General features: G+C 33.9%; 2 protein-coding genes across 5 annotated transcripts in view; both read left to right on the top strand.

Moving 5' to 3' along the window:
* Positions 1-20,474, top strand: part of SPAG16 (sperm associated antigen 16) — a 1,430,359-nt gene that overhangs the window by 143,349 nt on the left and 1,266,536 nt on the right. The window lies entirely within an intron of this gene.
* LOC103096358 (SRSF protein kinase 2-like) lies at positions 4,394-11,781 on the top strand. Its single transcript, XM_056807932.1, is given in 4 exon segments — positions 4,394-8,560; positions 8,563-9,068; positions 9,070-9,326; positions 9,328-11,781. Coding segments are annotated over 4 exon segments (2,079 nt in total). The 5' UTR covers positions 4,394-8,247; the 3' UTR covers positions 10,331-11,781.

Raw genomic sequence — 20,474 nt, 5'->3', positions numbered from 1 at the left:
TCTCTCTCTCTCTCTCTCTCTCTCTCTCTCTCTCTCTCTCTCTCTCTCTCTCTCTCTCTCTCTCTCTCTCTCTCTCTCTCTCTCTCTCTCTCTCTCCTCCCTGGCTCTCCCTCTTTTTCTCTCTGTCTCTGCCTCTCTCCATATTTGCCTTTATTTGCCAATTCCTCTCTCCATTTCTTTTCTTGATGCACATCCCTCTGCTCAAGAATTTTTCAGGGTTTGGTCCATGCTATGATTAATAAATGCTAAATGTTCCTTGACTGTCTAACTTTACCTCTTCTTCCCTCTCCTTTTAGTTAACTATCTCTCTACCTTTTACAAGTGTTAATCAGTTTCTAGACTTGAATTCTGCATTGAGTATTTAATCTGTGGCATATCTGTATATTATAAACCCTGGCTCCACCTAGGAGGGAGAGTAAATGTAGAGCTCAGGTGCCTTCTATGTTAGGTTTGGTGTTTAGACTTTGTGTCTTCATGAGGAAGGAGATTGATCAATATACCGAGGCAAGGACAAAAAACTTTGAAATCAATGCACATTTTATGGAGGGGAACCAATTTGTTCTTGAAGGCAATTTAAATGCCCTTAAACCCTGTTTGAAAAAGACAAGATAAACTTGAATCTAGTTGTAAAATCACAGACCGACAAGAAACAGATGTACAAAATAGTTATTCAAGAAGCATTTGTGAAGCCTGTACCCTGTGCCCCAACCAGGTATTAAGCATTGGGAATGAAAAGAGAAGCCCATACTCCTTGCTTTCAAGGTGCTCAGTTTACTAGAGGAGACAGCATGCAAAAACTATGTAGAAACAAGACACACACACTGTTCATATTCAGGATCATCAGTAGGGAAAACATTAGCATTAAAGAGGGGAACAGGAAAAACATCTTGGAGAAGATGAGATTTTAACTGAGACTTTAAGGGATCTGAGATAGGGAGATGAAGAGGCAGTCAGCAGCCAGTGAGGAGGACAGCCACTGAAAATGCTTGGAGTGGAGAGACAGCAAAGAGGCCATGGTCATTATCCCATATGATCCAGTGACAGCAGTGAGGCATGAGAAGAGTTGAAAGGTAGGAAGAAGTCAGGTTTGGAAGGGCTTTGAATATTCAGTGGAACATTCTGTATTTGTTCTTAGAGGTGGGATGGAGTCACTTAGACAGAAATTCTTGAGGAAGATTAATTTGGCAAATAAAGAAGTTAAACTGGTATCGGGAGAAATGTGAGGAATGGAGACTAATCAGAAGGCTATTTCACAAGTGCACCCATGAGGACTGACATGAGGGGGAGCAGGATCAAAGAGCTGAGATTGCAGTTTACTAGCCATGAGCATTGTGCTTTTCTATAATTCTGTCTGCATGAACAGCCTTTGGAGATGCTGGGCACTTCTCTAGTGAAGTACATCTGCAGGTGGCAGCAGCATGTCTGAACTTTGATAGCATTAAAATCCTGCTAGAAAGTGCAGTTATTTTCAAAAGATTTAGATGTTTGCTTTATGCTACAAAAACTTCTATATTCTATATTTAAAAGACGTATAGTTTAATTCTTTTTTTCTGAAAGCATAAGTAATGAATATTGGCATTAAATAAAGCATTTAGAAATAAATATAAGCTTTTCAAAACTCAATACTGTTTGAGACAGAATCACCTCATGAGCCACATGTAATAAGTATATATAATGAACCAATATATACATTGCAGTACTATTTCAGAATCTGTGAATCCCCTCTACTGGCAGGGGATAAGTCTGTTAACTATGTTGTCTCTTTAACTGTAAAACAAAATATCCAAAATCAATTAGAAGTGAATAATCTTCCACTAATAAATCATAGGTAACTTGCATTTTTAGTGATTTATGAAATATAGTTGCTTGGAATTAATTTTATTTATTTCCTACATTAACACTATAGGGTAGAGCAGATCTATGGTGGACAGAGTGCTAGACAGGAAGTCAGGAAGAACTGATTTTATGTTCCTACACAAGTTACCCAATCACTCTAAGCCTCAGTTTCTTCATCTGCAAAATTAGAATAATAGCACATATTTCATAGTATTATTTTGAGGTAATATATGTATATATTTTATAATACTTTTAAAACCTTAAAGCCTTTGTAAATCACCAGCTATTATTGTTACTTATTATTGTTATTATTAGACCTATCCAAGGTCACTCAAAAAATACATTAGATTACTAATTCAGGATTGAAATTCAAATCCTTTAATGGTGAGTCCAATATTTTTCAGTCTTTGATTTTGGCTGTCAGATGAAAAAAATGAATATTTTATAGAGAACCAGCTAGTCAACATCATCATATTGATCACAACTTATTAAAATGTGGCATTGGGCATATTGTTCTAGGAAGGACAAGATGAAGATATTGTACATTAGTAATATTTTTATTACTGACAGGTACTGCTGTTACCTCATTTATATACAAGGAAACCAAAGTAGGCAAAAATTAAGTGAATTCCTAAGGATCAGACAGTGTTATAATGAAAAGAGTGGGAGCCATAAACTGTTATATTTAAAATAGTTGACTGTCTTAAACTGTGGCAGTTAAAAGAGTTAAGGGTATAAACTGTAAGAATTAAAATGGTTGAAGGCTATAAACTGTAGTGAGTAAAAATAGTTGAAGACTTAAATTATAGTAGATATAAGAGTCGGTGAGTAAATTTGTGACCGCAGAAAATATGTTTCACTATAGTGTCTTGGTTTTAAATCAAATATAAGGTGGTCGCCAGGGAAATATTCCCAATTATGAATATATATACCCAAGTCAACTGGGTTTTATAGAGACTTTAATTAATAATACAATGAGGAATTAAAGAAAAGAGAGAAAGAGAGAAAAAAGGAAATAAGTATGAAGGGCCTTAAGCCAACATGGCCTAGACCTGAGTCTTAAGAGAGAGAGATCAGTCAGTCAGTCTTTTATCACTCACCACAAGGTGTGTCTAAGCAAGGATTCTAGTGACAGAGTCTCCTCAGAGAGAGTTCCAGCCAGAGTCCTCCTCAAAGAGCCTTCCAGCCAGAGATTGTTTAAAAGGGCCTCTCTCAAGAGCCTCCAGAGGGACAGAGTCCCCTCAGAGGAGCTCCAACGAGACCTCCTTCGAGATTGTCCTCCAAGAGCTTCCCTTCTTCAGAGCCTCTCCCAAGAACTTTTCTCCAAAAGGATTGTTTCATAAGAGATTCTGCTTTTTCTTATATAGGGGGTTTTCTCCTATGTCACTTCCCCTAAGTTCTTCCATCTACTAATCTCAGTAGACGTTTTCCAAGGGACAGCCCATTCTGAATTCACTGCTGGGTTGACTAATCCCTTTAGTAAGTTTGAACCAGAAAAACTTCTGAATAAGTTTTCACATCTTTGCTCCTAGCAAGTTTACATGTTGCCTGACCTTTAAGAGGTACTTAGAACCCCATTGTATTAATTCTAAAAATAGGTATGGCTTAAAGAACTTTTTGCCTCATTATAAGAATGGGTTAAAGTACTTTCATTGTTTAGCAAGGAGTTCTCTCCCCCAAAGCAGTCCCAAGTACGGGTGGAGCAGAGGTCCTCCCATTTCTGATCCAAGTAGAGTTCTCACTGTAAAAATGTGGAATGTTAGTTGGTAAGTTTACAAGGCCAGATTTTAATTCAGGATCTTCCAATTCTAGGTCAAACACTCATGACTGTTTATCTGAATTTAAAATATAGTTGATGTAACCTGTATTTTACTGATAATAGCATAATCCTTCTTATTCTGGAATCTAGAATAAATGCTACAGAAAATACATTTTCCTAAGGTATCAAGGCAAATGTTGCAGAAGATAGGAGAGATTAAAGTAGGAAAGTGACAAATTAGAATATTCCTTATTTTAAAAGGTTAATGTAAGAGGCAATGTTACTTTTGCTACCAATCATATGAAACCTTGAGACAGGGATCAGAGGAATTTGCAGCAAGGGAACCAAAAATAATTGTCCCTGTAGAATCAGAGACTTCTCAGCAGCTTAGATTGCTTTAAATTCACCAATGGCATGGATCAGGTAAGCTAATGAGAAGACCATAAGCTGGCCCACTTGCTTCGGTTTCCAACATTATTGCCCTAGCACTCTTACTTTATCTCACTCTAGAGCATACCTTTGTTAATTTTGATGACTCCATTGTCCCTCATTGCTTTTCTAGCTATTTGATCTTGACCTCTCTTAATGACCATACCACCAAGGTTTACTTCACATTATCTTATCCCTGTTCTAGCTTTTTGAACCTGATCTGACTTACTGATTGCATCCTTGTCTACTCCCCTTTCTTCAATCTACAGCTCATGGACCAAGTAACTGAGAAGTCCTGCAGTTACCAGCCATTGTCTCGCTTACACCTTGGCCCTGTACCTTCCACTCCAACCAGATGACGAACCTACAATCAACATCACCAGCCTTGCCTCTCAGCCCATTTTGCCTCCAGCTCATACTGGGCCATGATGGGCTGAGCAGTGGGCATAAGGTTCACATGCGTTAACCTGGGTGATAGTGTGGTTGACAAGAAGGTCACAAATGCTGGCCAAAGGAGAGTTCTTTATCAACTGATCTTGGAGACCCGAGTATTCTGAACTAGATTTATAAGATATCCAAATGTATTTTTACTGCAACACCTTTTTCTCAGTTATTCACAATTTGTAACAATATTTGGACCATAAGGCATGCAGGCACCATTGTTCACCTTATGGCATCTACCCAAAATGTAGGCTTGATACTTAGAAACTCTAAGTTTACTTTCTTGGAGAAATCCACTTTCATGTCTTCTGCCATCACCTCTTTGTTCTTGACTTTCAGATTTATATCTCTAGTCTCAATTTCGTATTGCAGCTCCAGTCCCATTCCTTCCATTTGCCTACAGGACATTTCCACTTTTATGTCCTGCCATCAACTCAAAATGCACATGTCCAAAATTGAACTGATGATCTCTGCTTACAAATGGCTTACCTTGCTGCCTCTCTCATATCTCTCATTCACTCATTTTCCCAGTTTCCTAAGGTTAGAATTGTGGCTTTCTTTCTAACCTCTCATTTCCTTCAATTTTGCCAAATTTATTTCCTCCTTGGATTTCTCTGAGGATTTTGTCTTTGTCCATTTCTTCTCTATCCTTCCTTTAAAACATGCCCTTATCATCTCCTGTTATTGGATCACTGCATTGATATTCTGGCTTGTCTCTTTGATTACTGTCTAATCTATGTGATTAAAACATATTTTAATCATGTCACTCTCCTTCTTTAAAAAACAAACAAACAAACAAAAAAACCTACATTGACTTGTTATTGTTTATCTTGTCCCAAGTTAAAAATCCTCATTCCAGAGTTCATGGTCCTTTTGTAAATTGGTCCAAATTCACTTTTTGAACCTTATATTTCACTTCTCCCACATATGAGTTTTGCTTTATTAATATACATGTACTAGACTAATTTTACCTCAATTATATATCTGCTTCAGTATTAGGAAAACTATCAGTATAATTGACCATGTCAAATAATAAAAACAAAAATCATCATATGATCATATCAATAGATACAGAAAATAGCCCTTGACTACATATATATATATGTATATATATATATATATATATTTCCCATTCTTCTTCAAAAAACACTAGAAAGTAGGAATCAATGGAACCATTTAAAAATAAAACAGTAGTGTCTAATTAAAACAGATAAAGGAGACATCTGTATAAATATGAAACTTTCCCAGTAAGATCAGAAATGAAGCAAGGATTTCCATTATCACCATTATTGTGCAGCATTGTTCTAAAAAGTCTAACTATAGTACTTAGAAATTTAAAAAAGTAGAGGAATAAAAATAGGCAAAAAGAATTATTGCTCTTTGCAAGTGATATGATGGTGTACATAGAGAACCCTTGAAGATTGATTGAAAAAATAAGTTGAAATAATTATCAATTTCAACAAAGTTGTAGGATGCAAAATAAACCCACATAAATCATCAGCATTCCTTTATATTACCAACAAAATCTAGCATCAAGAGATAGAAAGAAAAGTCCCACTTAATATAGTGATAGAAAATATAAAATACTTGGGAGTCTACCTGCCAAGAGAGACCCATAAATTATATGAACATAATTACAAAACACTTTTAATAAAGAAAGATCTAAAGAATTTAAGAAATGTGTAGCCTAACATAACATGATTAAAATGACAATTCTGTTTAAGTTAACTTACTTATTCATTGCTATACCAGTCAAACTACCTAATCATTATTTTGTAGCACAGAAATGATGGGGGGAGTAGTGTCAGAAAAACCTGGGAAAAACTTACATGAACTGATGAAATGTGCAGTGGGGAGAACCAGAACATTGTACACAGAATTCATCTGGAAGAAAAAAAAAGGTCAGGAATATAAAGGGAATATAATAAGCAAGATGATTTCAGAAAAAGCTGAAAAGATCTCCAGGAACTGATGCAGAGTGACATAAGCAGAACTGGGAGAACATTGTATATGATAACAGCCATATTGGATGATGATTTTCTGTGAAAACTTGGCTACTTTAAGCAATACAGTGATCCGGGACAATCCTGAAATACTTTTGATGGGGAATGCTAATCATCTCCAGAGAAAGAACTGTTGGAGTCATCTTTCATATCAGTGTATCTTTGGTTTTATTTTGGAGTTTTGGTTATGTATGAGTGTGCTTTTACAACAATGACTAATATGGAAGTGTCTTTTGCATGACAAAAAAAATGAAAAAAAAAACCTCAGCTTAGGTCATCTTCTATACGAAGTTTTTTCCTGAGCTCCGAAGTGCTCATAGCAGCCTCACAACATGACTGTGTATTCATTTTGATTCTGTTCTTCATATATGTACATTTCTTTTCCCTTGTTAAAATATAAGACTACTGAGGGTAGAGAATTTTTAACTTTTATCTTATCACAGTGTTGAGTATATGTGAGATAAATAAATAAATCCTGATTGATTGGTTAAAAAAAAAAGAATATCAAGGGAATACATTTTAAAAATGAGAAGGAAAGTAACCTAGCCTGATCAGATTTCAAACTGTATTACAAAGCAATAAGTATCATAGCAAAATGGTACTGGCTAAGAAATAGAGTGATAGAGCCAAGGTATAGATTATTTACACAATGCACAGTAATAAATGACCATAGTAATTTAATGTTTGATAAATCCAAAGATCCAAGATTTGGGGGAAAGAACTCAACATTTGACAAAAATATTTGGGAAAACTGGAAAGCAGTTTGGTAGAAACTAGGCATACACCAACATCTCACACCATATACCAGAGAAAGGCCAAAATAGATAAATGATCTAAATAGAAATAGAAAGATCTAAATAGAAAAATAAAAAAAAATAATTAGAAGAGCATGGAAAAATGTGCCTGTAAAATTTATGAATAAGGGAAGCATTTAAGATTAAATAAGAGATGGAGAACATTACAGGATATAAAATGGATAATTGTATTATATGAAATTCAAAAACCTTTACAGAAATTAAGCTAATGCAGCAAAGTTAGAAAGAAAACATGAAACAGGAAAAATTTATAGCAAGTTTCCCTGATAAAGGCCTTATTCATAAGATATATAAGGAATTGACTCAAATTTATAAAAATAAGAGTCATTCCCCAGTTGATAAATGACCAAAGGATATGAACAGGCTGTTTTCAGAAGACGAAATAAAAATTATCAATAGTCACATGGAAAAAATGCTCTAAATCAGTATTGATTAGATAAATGCATATCAAAACAACCTTGAATTAGTACTTGTTACCCATCAGATTGGCTAATGTGATAGAAAAGGAAAATGACAAATACTAGAGAGGATGTGGAAAAATTGGGACACTAAAACACTGTTACTGGAGTTGTGAACTAGAAGAACAATTTGTAATGATACCAAAAGGCCTTTAAAACTACACAGCAATAACCCTACTAGCTATATGTGTCCCAAAGGGATCCAAGAAAATGGATAAAAAACATGTTTATTCAAAGATATTCAGATTAGCTTTTTGTGGTGGCAAAGAATTGGAAATTGAGGGGATAACCTTCAATTGAGAAATGGTTGAACAAATTGGTATATAAGATTGTGATGGAATATTATTTATGGTTTAAGAAATGATGATGAGAGTAGTTTTAGGAAAACCTGGGAAGACTTATATAAATTGATGAAAAGTGAACTGAGAACCAGAACATTGTACACAATAACAACATAGTTGTAAGGATGAACAACTGTGAAAGGCTTAGCCACATTCATCAAGACAATGATCCAACTCTCCTGGTCTGGCCGAGCGAGAGGAGGAGGCTACAGCCCCTGGCTCGGGCTCCCCGTCACCACCCCTTCCCTGAGCGGGATGAGCTCCCGGAAAGTGCTGGCCATTCAGGCCCGAAAGCGGAGGCCGAAGAGAGAGAAACATCTGAAAAAGCCGGAGCCGCAACAAAAAGCTCCCTCTGTACCCCCTCCACCATCACCACCTCCACCACCACCTCTACCAGAACCAGCACCACCAGAATCAGAAGAGGAAATTCTGGGATCTGATGAAGAGCAAGAAGACCCTGCAGATTACTGCAAAGGGGGAAAAGATTTGTGGCAATGAAGGTTGTAAAAAGTGCCCAGCATTATACAGAGACAGCCTTGGATGAAATAAAGTTGCTTAAATGTGTTCATGAAAGTGACCCAAGTGACCCAAACAAAGACATGGTTGTACAGTTAATTGATGACTTCAAAATTTCAGGCATGAATGGCATACATGTTTGTATGGTCTTTGAAGTACTTGGCCATCACCTCCTAAAGTGGACAATCAAATCAAACTACCAAGGTCTTCCTATCCATTGTGTAAAAAGTATAATTCGAAAGGTTCTGCAGGGTTTAGATTATCTACACAGCAAGTGCAAGATTATCCATACTGATATCAAGCCAGAAAACATTTTGATATATGTGGATGATGCGTATGTACGTAGGATGGTGGCAGAGGCCACTGAGTGGCAGAAAGCAGGTGCTCCTCCTCCTTCTGGCTCAGCAGTGAGTACTGCTCCACAACAAAAGCCTATAGGAAAAATATCTAAAAACAAAAAGAAAAAACTGAAAAAAAAAACAGAAAAGACAAGCAGAGCTCTTGGAAAAGCGCCTTCAGGAAATAGAAGATCTAGAAAGAGAAGCTGAAAGGAAAAATGTAGAAGAAAATATCACTTCAGCTATACCCAAAAATGATCAGGAAGATGAATATCACCCAGAGGTCAAACTAAAAATAGCTGGATTAGAGGAGGCAGATGATGAAGAGCCTGCAAATGATGAGGGTGAACCTGAAAATCAAGAGGAGAAAGAAGACACTGAAAAAGAAAACAGAAAAAGATGATGATGATGTTGAACAGGAACTTGCCAACACAGATCCTACATGGATAGAATCCCCCAAAACAAATGGTCTTATTGAAAATGGCCCATTCTTATTAGAACAACAAATAGAAGATGAAGAAGATGAGGAGGAAGAGTGCCCAAATCCAGAGGAATATAAGCTTGATGAGCATGAGCCAAATACAGAAAGTGATTATACGTATGGTAGCTCCTATGAACAATTTAATGGTGATTTGCCAAATGGACAACATAAAATTCCTGAGTCACAGTTTTCAGAGTTTACAGCTTCAATGTTCTCTGGGGCTTTAGAATCTGTGGCCTGTGGCTCTGCAGTTTCAGAGGGTTCAGTTCTAACTGAGCAAGAAGAAAATAGTCCAACTCACGACAGGAGCAGAACAGTTTCAGCATCCAGTACTGGGGATTTGCCAAAACCAAAAACAAAAACCCGGGCTGCTGACTTGTTGGTGAACCCCCTGGATCCAAGGAATGCAGATAAAATTAGAGTTAAAATTGCTGATCTGGGAAATGCCTGCTGGGTGCACAAACACTTCACAGAAGATATTCAGACTTGCCAGTATAGATCCATAGAAGTTTTAATAGGAGCTGGCTATAGTACACCTGCTGATATTTGGAGTACTGCATGTATGGCATTTGAGCTTGCAACTGGAGATTATTTGTTTGAACCACATTCGGGTGAAGACTGTTCTAGAGATGAAGACCATATAGCACACATCATATTGCTGCTAGGCAGTATCCCAAGGCACTTTGCTCTATCTGGAAAATATTCTCGGGAATTCATCAATCGCCGAGGAGAACTACGGCATATTACGAAGCTGAAGCCCTGGAGCCTCTTTGATGTGCTTGTGGAGAAATATGGTTGGCCTCATAAAGATGCTGCACAGTTTACAGATTTCCTGATCCTGATGTTAGAAATGGTTCCAGAAAAACGAGCTTCAGCTGGAAAATGCCTTAGGCATCCTTGGTTGAATTCTTAGCAGAATCTCCAAATATAACATTCTGAGCTAGCAAATATTTTCCAGTACATCGGACCTAAATGGTGACTCTCAAATTCTTTAACAGCATTACAAGTGAGCTGGCTTCATTCTCAGACCTTTATTTTGCTTTGAGGTACTGTTGTTTGACATTTTGCTTTTTGTGCACTGTGGTCCTGGGGAAGGGTAGTCTTTTGTCTTCAGCTAAGTAGTTTACTGACCCACTCTCTTCTGGAAACACTTAATACCTTGTCTCTAAACATTGTTTCTTGTGTTGTGTGGCATTCAAATGTCATTTTCTTGAACAAAAAATACTTTCCCCCTCTTTGTGTTTCGGCAGGTTTTTAAACTATTTATGAAGAACTCTTTTAGCTGAATATTCTATAATTTACACGCTTAAGAAATTATCAAGTTGGAATCAAGAAAGTCATGGCAAGGAAATGTAATTTTATCTGCTGGCAAAGGGATATCATTCTTGTATTATAGTACATGTAAATGTACCCTGTAAATGTTTCTTTCCATTAAATTTGGAATGGGACTCCAATTTCCGAGTAAAGCTACCAAGTTTTGAGTAATCTGTAGCCTCTAAGTTGCATGTAGCAGACATCAGCTGCTTTGAAGTTATGCAAACTTCCAATTCCATAGCAATTCTTTTTTCATTGGATTTTAAACAAAGCAGCTCTGATTTCTTTCCCCATATGGCACTTTAACAGAAGGCAAGACTTGTTTCTCAATCTAAAACATGGATTACATACTTGCATTCCCATTGGATATTTTGCCTATTTTTTAAAAAAGTGCATTTAAGGAAAAATAGCAGTTTCCCTTATAATGTGATAACATGCTACAATGTGATATTTATTGTTGCCTACAAGCACCTACGTCCAACTATGCACAGGTTAAATTGAGCAAAGGAAACATTTCTACATGTGTGATGAAAATTATGTTTGAGAAAAAGAGTATTCTATGTCTAAAAAGCAAGGGGTAGAGTGTATAATTTGCAATGTGATGGGCAGAGAAATCCCCTCAAGTCTCAGAGGTTAAAGAGATCCCATTCATTCTTCATGTAGCTTTACATGTTTCTAATAACAAATTGCACTAGTTTTTTGTCTTTCCATGAACTGAAGTACAAAGAATATGATTTTCCCTTTGCGAGCTGCAGTTTGGTTTATGTGTGTAGAATCCAGGACACAACCATAATAGGCAATACAGATTTTAGAAATGTTAATATTCAGAGGTATTTTGCCTCTTTTAGAAGTCAGTGGGAGGAATGTAATTTTTTTTTCCGGTTTTACACATTAATTATGGTGCCACTTTTTCTTGACTTTGTCCATTTAAATTTATTCACATGCCTTTGCAATAACTAGATTGTGAAAAGATACCCAAGTGTTGTAATAATAACCTATTGTTTGAGGTGCTTGCAGTTGTCTAATAAAGTGCTTTGCTTAAAAAAAAAAGATAATGATCCAAGAGAATTCCAAAGGAACCAGGATGAAAAATTCTCTCTACCTTCAGAAAGACAACTGAACTCCAAATACAAACTGAAGCATATATTTTTAACTCTATTTTTACTATTTTATTTTGTTCACATTTTTGTAACATGGCTAATATGGAAATATTATTTGCATAACTTCACATTTGTAATCAATATGTTGCTTGCCTTCTCAAGAAGGATGGAGTAGGGTTTAAGAGAGGGAGAGGATTTGAAATTCAAAAAATTTTAACTTAGTTTTTTTATAAGTACTTGGAAATATTTAATGAAATAATAAAAATAATAAATAATAAAATAATAAAAATAAAAAATAAATTCACAGACTTTTGTAATCTAGCCCAGTCTGTCTTATTGGATCTTTCATTTCACTACTCCTAAATATTGATTTAGTCATTCTACTTGCTGTATTAGACATGCTTTAACCTCATTTACCTTTATTTAACCCTGGCTAAGAATTCCCTTCCTTCATCTCTCTACTTATTTTTCACTACCCAACTCAAATCTCATTACCTTCATATAGTCTTCCTTGATAGTTCTAGCTTATGTATTTATTCCTTTATCTTTAAATTTTTATATTATACTTATTTTCTGTAATATATAATTTAAAATTTTATTATATATTTTCTTATTCTTTATATGTTTTATGTATTATCTTTTATTCTAAATAATAACATATGATCCTAGAAGATAGGAAACATTGTCTATGGTTTCTCTGTATCTGCTCACTTCCTACCCTAGCAGCCAGGAACACAATAGATGCTTAATAAAGGATTGCTGAATGAATTAATGAATAGAAATTTACCAAAATATGTTATATTTATCAAACTATATCTAAATTATTTTCACCTATCAATCCAAAAACTGATTGTTATGCCCATATCTATTTTCCCTATTTTAATAAAATTGAGTTAATACTGAGATTCCACTTTTTTTTTTAAATAATTAAAAATTCTCTTGAATCAATGAATGTAAAACAAAAAAAAATCTTTTAAATTGCTCCCACAATAATTCAATGAATTAATTTCTTTCCTTTTGTTGTCAATAGGAAATATATGATCCAGTATAAATCCTTAAATACTCTTTTTTTCTAATGTCAGAAGTTATAGCTATTAGTATTATAATACCAATTGGAATAATTTCTAAACTCATTTATTTTCTTAATGTTAGCACTATATTTTGTTAGCTACATAATCAAGGACATAGCCCCAATGTTTTAACATTAAATAGTAGTTAAATAAAGATTAATCAAAAGTAATGTAAAATGGAATTATTGCCAAGTTCCTAATTTTAACCCCTACAGTAAAAAAGTCATATGTGTTAAGTCCTTGTTTTCAAAAATATGTTTTCTCAAATAATTCTTTAAATCATTTCAAAGGTTAGTAAAGAACTGTAAAGAAATTATTTCTATAATTTCTAGTTTTCTCTCACAGATTAGAAAATATTATCAAATTGAAAGTAATTATTTAGGAATGGAAGATGTCATGCATCTCCATCTCTAGTCACCAGAGTTTATATATTTCATAATAACATTGTCTAACAAATAATTAAAGGAAAGGAGGGATTGTGTAATAAACTGTGTGGTTTAAAAGCATACCTTACCTAAGTGCAAAAAATGTTTTTGTGAAATTAAAATGAAGATTTAATCTAAATACTTCAATATTGCAAATATGTTTGTGACAGAAATAAGAATATACTTTATCTAAACAAATCTTTACCATAGTTACATTAACCTTCAAAGATACATATTAAGAAAAAAATTATTCCACAAATTATTAGATTATATAACCAGACATTAGCTAAAGCATGGAACATAATTTATTTAAAGAGGATTATAGCCAGAAACTTTTATTTCCCTTTACAAGTACTCATTGGGAATGAATTACTGAAGATTCATTGCTTTAAAAGTTATTTAATTATTTGAGTTTGTTAATCAACAATATATGCTATACAACTTATTTTCAATGCTTTATATGATCAGTGTGATTATTGCAATAAGATTTTTTTCATAAATTATAAAGGAATTTTCAGATGTAACATTTGTTTTAACCATACTTACTTTTAGTTCTTTGGAAACTATATGATTTCCTATGATTGGAGAAAAAAACATTTTATCTTTGTTTTTTTTTTGTCCTTGTTAATTTATTTGAATAAATTTGTTGCATTTGTCATCTAAGTATTTCCTTTGTAAAGTTCTCAGGTACAAAATACTGTTGTACAAACATACTGAAAACAGATAGGTTTTGTGAGTGATCCCTCACCAATTGGGGAGTTAAGTTCCAGAGATCCCTGGGATAGGTGAAAATCCATGAAGGAGCAGGAGAGCAAATAGACTGATGCTACAGTCATTGAGCCAGTTTAGCACCCAGGATACAGAACACAGTGCTGTGGTTGGTTGCCATTCATTCCATTAGCCAATAGCGTGCTGTTTACAATCTCACATTGGCAAACTTGCCTAAGCAGCAGTGGCATATTGCATTTCCATTGTGTACATTGTATTCATCCACAAAATCCTACAATGTAGTGAAAATGACGTGATACAGAATTATATATATATATATATATATATATTTAAATATATATATATATATATATATATATATATATATTTAAAATCCATGATCAGTGAAGTCACAATAAGTGAACTGCAATATAACAAGAGATGACTCTATAGCCTGTTTAAAATGTCTATGCTTACCTTTTCCCCTTTATTAGCTGTTTGACAGTGAATCAATTATATTGCAAAGAACTGTCCTATTTACTTGTGTACTTCTTTTTGAGATTTTATAAATATTTTTTAAAATGAGTTGACTAAATTACACTAAATTTTAGTCATGTATCCTTAGGCAAGAGGCTTTACTTTTCTAGTACTCAGTTTCTTCATATGTGAACATAAAGAGCTTGAACTACACTTTAGTTCTCTTAAGTCTTCTAGCTCCAAATCTTAGTAGATATGATAAATTTTGTGGCTAAAACCTTATTTTATGGTGTTTTTGTTTACTATCTAAAGAAAGAATTTTACAATAAATTTAATTCTTTGTAATAAATAAGACAAGAATTATTTACCAGATCAATTTTTGTAATTGAAAACAGTGACTATTAAAATTCTTGGCATTAAAAAGAAAATATTATGTACTTGTGGAAATTTTACTAAGTTATCATTTAACAATGATAGTTAGAATTCTCTAACAGTTAGCAGACACAAAGAATGTAATAAAGGCCCAAAGGAAATGCATTAGTGAAAGCATTTATTCATAATATTCAAAATAATTATCAAACACAGCATAGAAAGTAGTCCTAGAAGTGAAGACCAAGGATTAAACCCAGCCTCTGATAATATTGACTGTTTGACCTTGAGTGAAGGGCTCTATGCAACTCTCTCAAGGTTTTAAGAGACGGAATAGTTTCTGACTTGGATTGTTAAAGGAGGTTTCCAAAACACAATTAAAAAAATAGGTTCAAGACCCCTATCCTCCCATTCAAAGATATAAAACTCAAACCAACTTATTTATAGGGAAATAATAAGTTGGAATTCAAATAATGAGAAAATATTTGACTAAAGTATTATGTTTTATGTACATTAAGATACAATAAGTATTTTCATATTTTCAATATTAATGTTTATTTTACATTGTACATGCCTGTTAAAGATCATAAAGACAAAAGTATTGAAATGAAAATTATTACTTATGGACTTGCAATATGCAACTTTGTCATCCTTTTTCTCTACAGTTTTGTATTTAAAAATAACATTGTTAAATCAATGATGAATTTGCTTACAATATTCTCATTATTTGAAAAAAGATTAATGAATAAATTAAGATCATACTAAAATGTAAAATTAACATTTATTTTCTATATTATTAGGTTTTAAACATATATATGTATATAGTTTTCTCTTGGACATAATATTTTCACATGTATACAAGAAATAAGGAGAACTTTATAAGTATGCTCTTTGGGAAATTATTTTTCTAATTTAGAATAAGCATTTTCTAAGAGAATAAAATAATGGTTTTAATATTTTTGTTTAAAGAAAATGATGAAAATAAAAATAAAACATTTGAAGCAACATCTCAGAACATTTATGATTTTGAATTTAAAATATACTATAAAACATAACTGAATTAGTAGACAATTTTAGAAGTCTTTCAGAAAGAAAACCTTACTTATTCACATTTAGGTACTTCTAGACTTCTGTGGTATTAAAGGACATTGCATTCCATAGATATAAGAAAATTTTTGAATGTGGAAAAGAATAAATGAAACCCAGAGGAGTTTGGGAATGAAAGAAAAAACTATGCTCTATTCCTTAGTTCCTGGGTAATGGATAAGTGGAGCAAGGAAATGGAGTAAAGGATTTGAAAAATATGATGTAATCTAAAGGTGGTATAAATATGGCATACTTGCTGTGGATAGAGATCTCAAAGAATTTCTATTTTTTTATTGTTGCTAATGCAATACAAAGTCATTGTTTGCAGAATTGAGATAGAATGTCAAGTTCTTTTCCTACTAAAAATTATCTCCATCCAGAATTTCTTCAGAGTCTTAATTCCAAAAGATGTACATCATTGTGTTGAGTATCAAATAAATTAACATATACTTTTTTGCAAACCTTAAGGCCCTCTGTGAATTCTACTTATTGTTTAATATTCCTTTTTTTTTTTGAGTGGTAATGAGGAGCACACCAGTGAGGCTCATATACAAATGAAAAGTAATTAACTTTTATAATTATTCCCAGAAAAATGAAATTGTTAATATTGAGCCATCTTCTGGGGACCTAGGGTGGGTTAAAAGAATGGTTCAAACTATATATATATATATATATATATATATATATATATATATATATATATATATATATGGTTTATTTAACTAAAGGGAGAAAGGAAGGGAAGGAAATCAGAGACTCACTTCTAACCCTATTATTAAGGGATGTTTAAGATGAAGAAATGAGGTAAACATCGAAATATTTTGAGTTTATTGATGGGGAAATGGGTTAGGAATGAGGGTAAAAAGGAGAAGGGAAATTTCATAATCTTATCCCCAAAACTAATCCCCCTTAATAACTTTTCTATTGGCTAACTTCCTAAGCTAAATAAGTTAAGTTACCCCCAAACAGAACCTCACAAACAGAGTCCAGATATGGGCCAAGATCCCAGAGGAAAAGTCCTACAGAGGTCCGTCCAGCAGCCTCTCTGAGGACCCAGGGTTGTCTGCCCCAGTGTGACGTTGTGGTCAGATAAATAGCATGAGACACACCATGCATTCAGCCCACATATGCAGGCATCACACACAGTGCTCTGCCATAGTGCCATGGTATGTTTATTATATATATATTTTTGGTACACACACATAATTCTCTATGTATGTGACATTCCACAGCTTGATTGGACATTATCAAATCACCTAAACAACATCTTTGTAATGTTACTACAACAAAGAATTCTGTGGTCATTTATTAGGTTTCTACAATACTCTGTGATAGATAAGATTAATGTGAATAAAGCCATTTGTAGGTTAGTAGCCTACCTGCTGAGAGGATCATTGTGCTTTTGGTCAGCTTTCACTCTCCATCATAATTGCTTGGAAGATGAACAACAAAACATATTAATATCTAAGTGTGAGGACTTTAGGCAGACCAATTTTGGGGTTTTCCTAAATTTACAAGTAGTGTAGTAATGTTGCTTGGCTTCTGTTGCAACAAATTCATTTGCATGTGGTAAATGTAGGACAAGATTCATTATAGTATTGTATTGTAGGGCCCTTGGAGTGTATCTTGAGCTTCAGAAAGGAGGGGACATGAGCAGTAATCTTTGAACTTTAATTCTGTAATTGCAATCTTTTTGGTATAATAACCTACGGGCTTAAAGTAGGGTATATCTTTATAGATCCTATAAGTATTTACTCTCATGTTATTTCTCCTGTATTGGGGAGATAATAATAATAATAACAAGTCCACTAGTGGGGAAAATTTTGGGAAAGAAGTCACAAAGGGAGATCAGCAGGGCACCTTCATTTTGGCATCTGCTTTGCTGACCTTCCTTCCTCAGACTGTGACCTTGTCAATCAGTCAGGCTATGATGGCCTCTGGCAAAGTCCAAATCCAGTCCCAGTAGAGATTGATGGTCCTTTTCTTGATCTTCACTCTAGCTGCCAGCAGTCTATTCAAGCAATCTCTCTCCTCAAGCTGATATCTCACAAGTGCCAGATATCTTGTATATTAGGTGAAAAATACAGATACCACCAAATCTTCAGCAAGAAAACTGTTTTCAGTTGGGATCACACCCCTCCCCCCCTTGGAATCTTGACCCAGCCTCTCATGTGAATCTGTGTCACATATCTCTGTCAATCAAAATAGTCTTTTCTCTGCTTACTATAACCCAGACCAGATATTAAAATCCCAAAGGTTCTATAATTATACTTAACTAATACATTAAAGTTAAGGAAAGATTGTTAGAGGCAAGGACAAAGGGCCCAATGAAATCTCACAACACAGAGTCCTTTCTTTGATCAAGTGGAAATATCAGTGACAGCTCTGTAGGTCTGTCTGTAGGATTAACTCTGTAAGATTAACTCACATACTGCCCACCAATGTGAGGTAATCACTCTCTCAACCATTCTGTCAAGATGGTCCAATTTCCTGGCAACTTCAATGTCTTTTCCTTCAGAGAGAGCCAACTCCACTCCCTCTCTGTCTTCTTCTAGAGAGACAAAAGTCAATCCCAACTGCCTCTCTCCTCAATCTTCTTGGAATGTTGACCCAGTCCTTGCCCTGTGGGATCTCCTTGCTTCTTGCTTTTTGCAAAGCTAATCCTTTACAACAGTTCCCCCCTTTGCACAAACCTGAAATTGTGTTGAAAACACTATTTTGGCATTTGTGAACTTAACGTACTTAAATTTTCCTTAAACTAACATTTCTACCCCCAATAATAAACAATCTACACTCAACTATCTTGTCCTATCTGATACTATCCTATTTCAGGGATTTCATCAAGAAAAGTGTTAAAATTAATTGTGGTTGGACTCTGAATATATTATTAGGTAGTTGCCAAGGATTTAATTTCTAAATCCCAAAATGAATTATTAAAGTAAATGGAATTTATGGTAGTTTATTTACAATAGAAGAAGATATTAAAGAATGAGAGAGAGAAAGAGACAACTCTGGCTTCTTCTTATATCAGTTTGAATTTCTAAGACCCAGCCAGGGGAAGAGAAAAGCAGGGTCACTAAGTCAGCCTTTCACCAACAATGACATTCTAAATGGAAAGAAGTCTGGGTGTCTGTCTTCTAGTCTCTCCTCTGAGTCAGCACCTCCAACTCAAAACTCAAATCAAATAATCTCAAAATGAATCTTCTTCTGCCCTTTTGGTCCTGTTAAAGATCTTTTTCTCTTGTGTCACCTCCCCTAAATTTTCACATCTACCAATCACAGCAGACTCTTTTCTCCAGGACTGCCCACTCTTTAATTCTCACCTTCTTTGGTTAGATTATATCTTTTTGGGTTATTAACACCTTTTTTGAGAACTTCACCTTTTGTAATTTCTTAACACCTTTTTGTAGTTAAAAATGGGTAGATGCACTTAAAAATACTGAGTTATCACCTTTTTGTAGATTAAAATCTAAAAATATATTTTTGATTACAATTCAATTTCCCAATAAAGGAAGAGCTAAGTACCTTTCATTATTACAATCAAGGGATTACAATTTTATATTCCTAGTAAATGAAGAGCTAAGTATCTTCATTGTTTCAATCAGGAGATAGCTAAATCCAATCTTCACAAAAGGAAAATGGGAAATATACAATGAACAATTACAAAGTTCAAAATACAGATCAAATATATGCAAAAGCAAAATAAGCAAATAACATAAAAATCAATAGATAAACAGAAATATATGCAAAACATTAAAAACATAAAATACTACTCTTATTAATTAATACAGAAAATTATACTATTGCAATGCATAAACAGCAAACTTAGTCAAAAATTTTTTTAAAATTACAATAAACACAACATTGCATGAGTTTTACAAAAAAATTAAACCAAACCATCAAACTTACTTATGCAAAATACATTTAACAATAGATACAAATTAAGCATAAATGATCTATTTACATAGGTTTTACATATATACACAATATACACCTATAACATATACATTTATGCTATTGTATTGATTTAGAATTTTGAACACTAGAGACTACATTTTTAAAAATCCCCTTTGTCTTTTCCTGTTTATGCATCTCCTTATGTGGATGGAGTTTTGAGTTTCTGTTTTCCACACATATGGTGGAAAGCCTCTGGCCCCATACTAGCAGGAAGGAGGGAGCATTTTGGGTGCTTACTGGAGTTTTTTAAATTCCTGTTTGCTCTAAGTTGATTTTAATAAATAGTATTAAAATAATACTTGGAGTATTGAATATTAATTTTAATCTTTACACTATATATACACATATGTTACATATATACATATACTATAATACAATTAATTTTACAATCCTAACTACAACACACACTATTTACATATATTTACATATGTATTTACATTTTTGTGATATATGGTGTTATATGTCATATGTGCTATGTAATGTATGTTGCAATATATTTTGTAGTGTAGTTCAGTATCTTACCTTATCAACCTTAAACTCTAATCTATCTA

The sequence above is a fragment of the Monodelphis domestica genome, chromosome 8, assembly GCF_027887165.1.
Source record: "Monodelphis domestica isolate mMonDom1 chromosome 8, mMonDom1.pri, whole genome shotgun sequence".
NCBI lineage: Eukaryota > Metazoa > Chordata > Mammalia > Didelphimorphia > Didelphidae > Monodelphis > Monodelphis domestica.
This window is presented reverse-complemented; position numbering and strand designations above follow the sequence as displayed.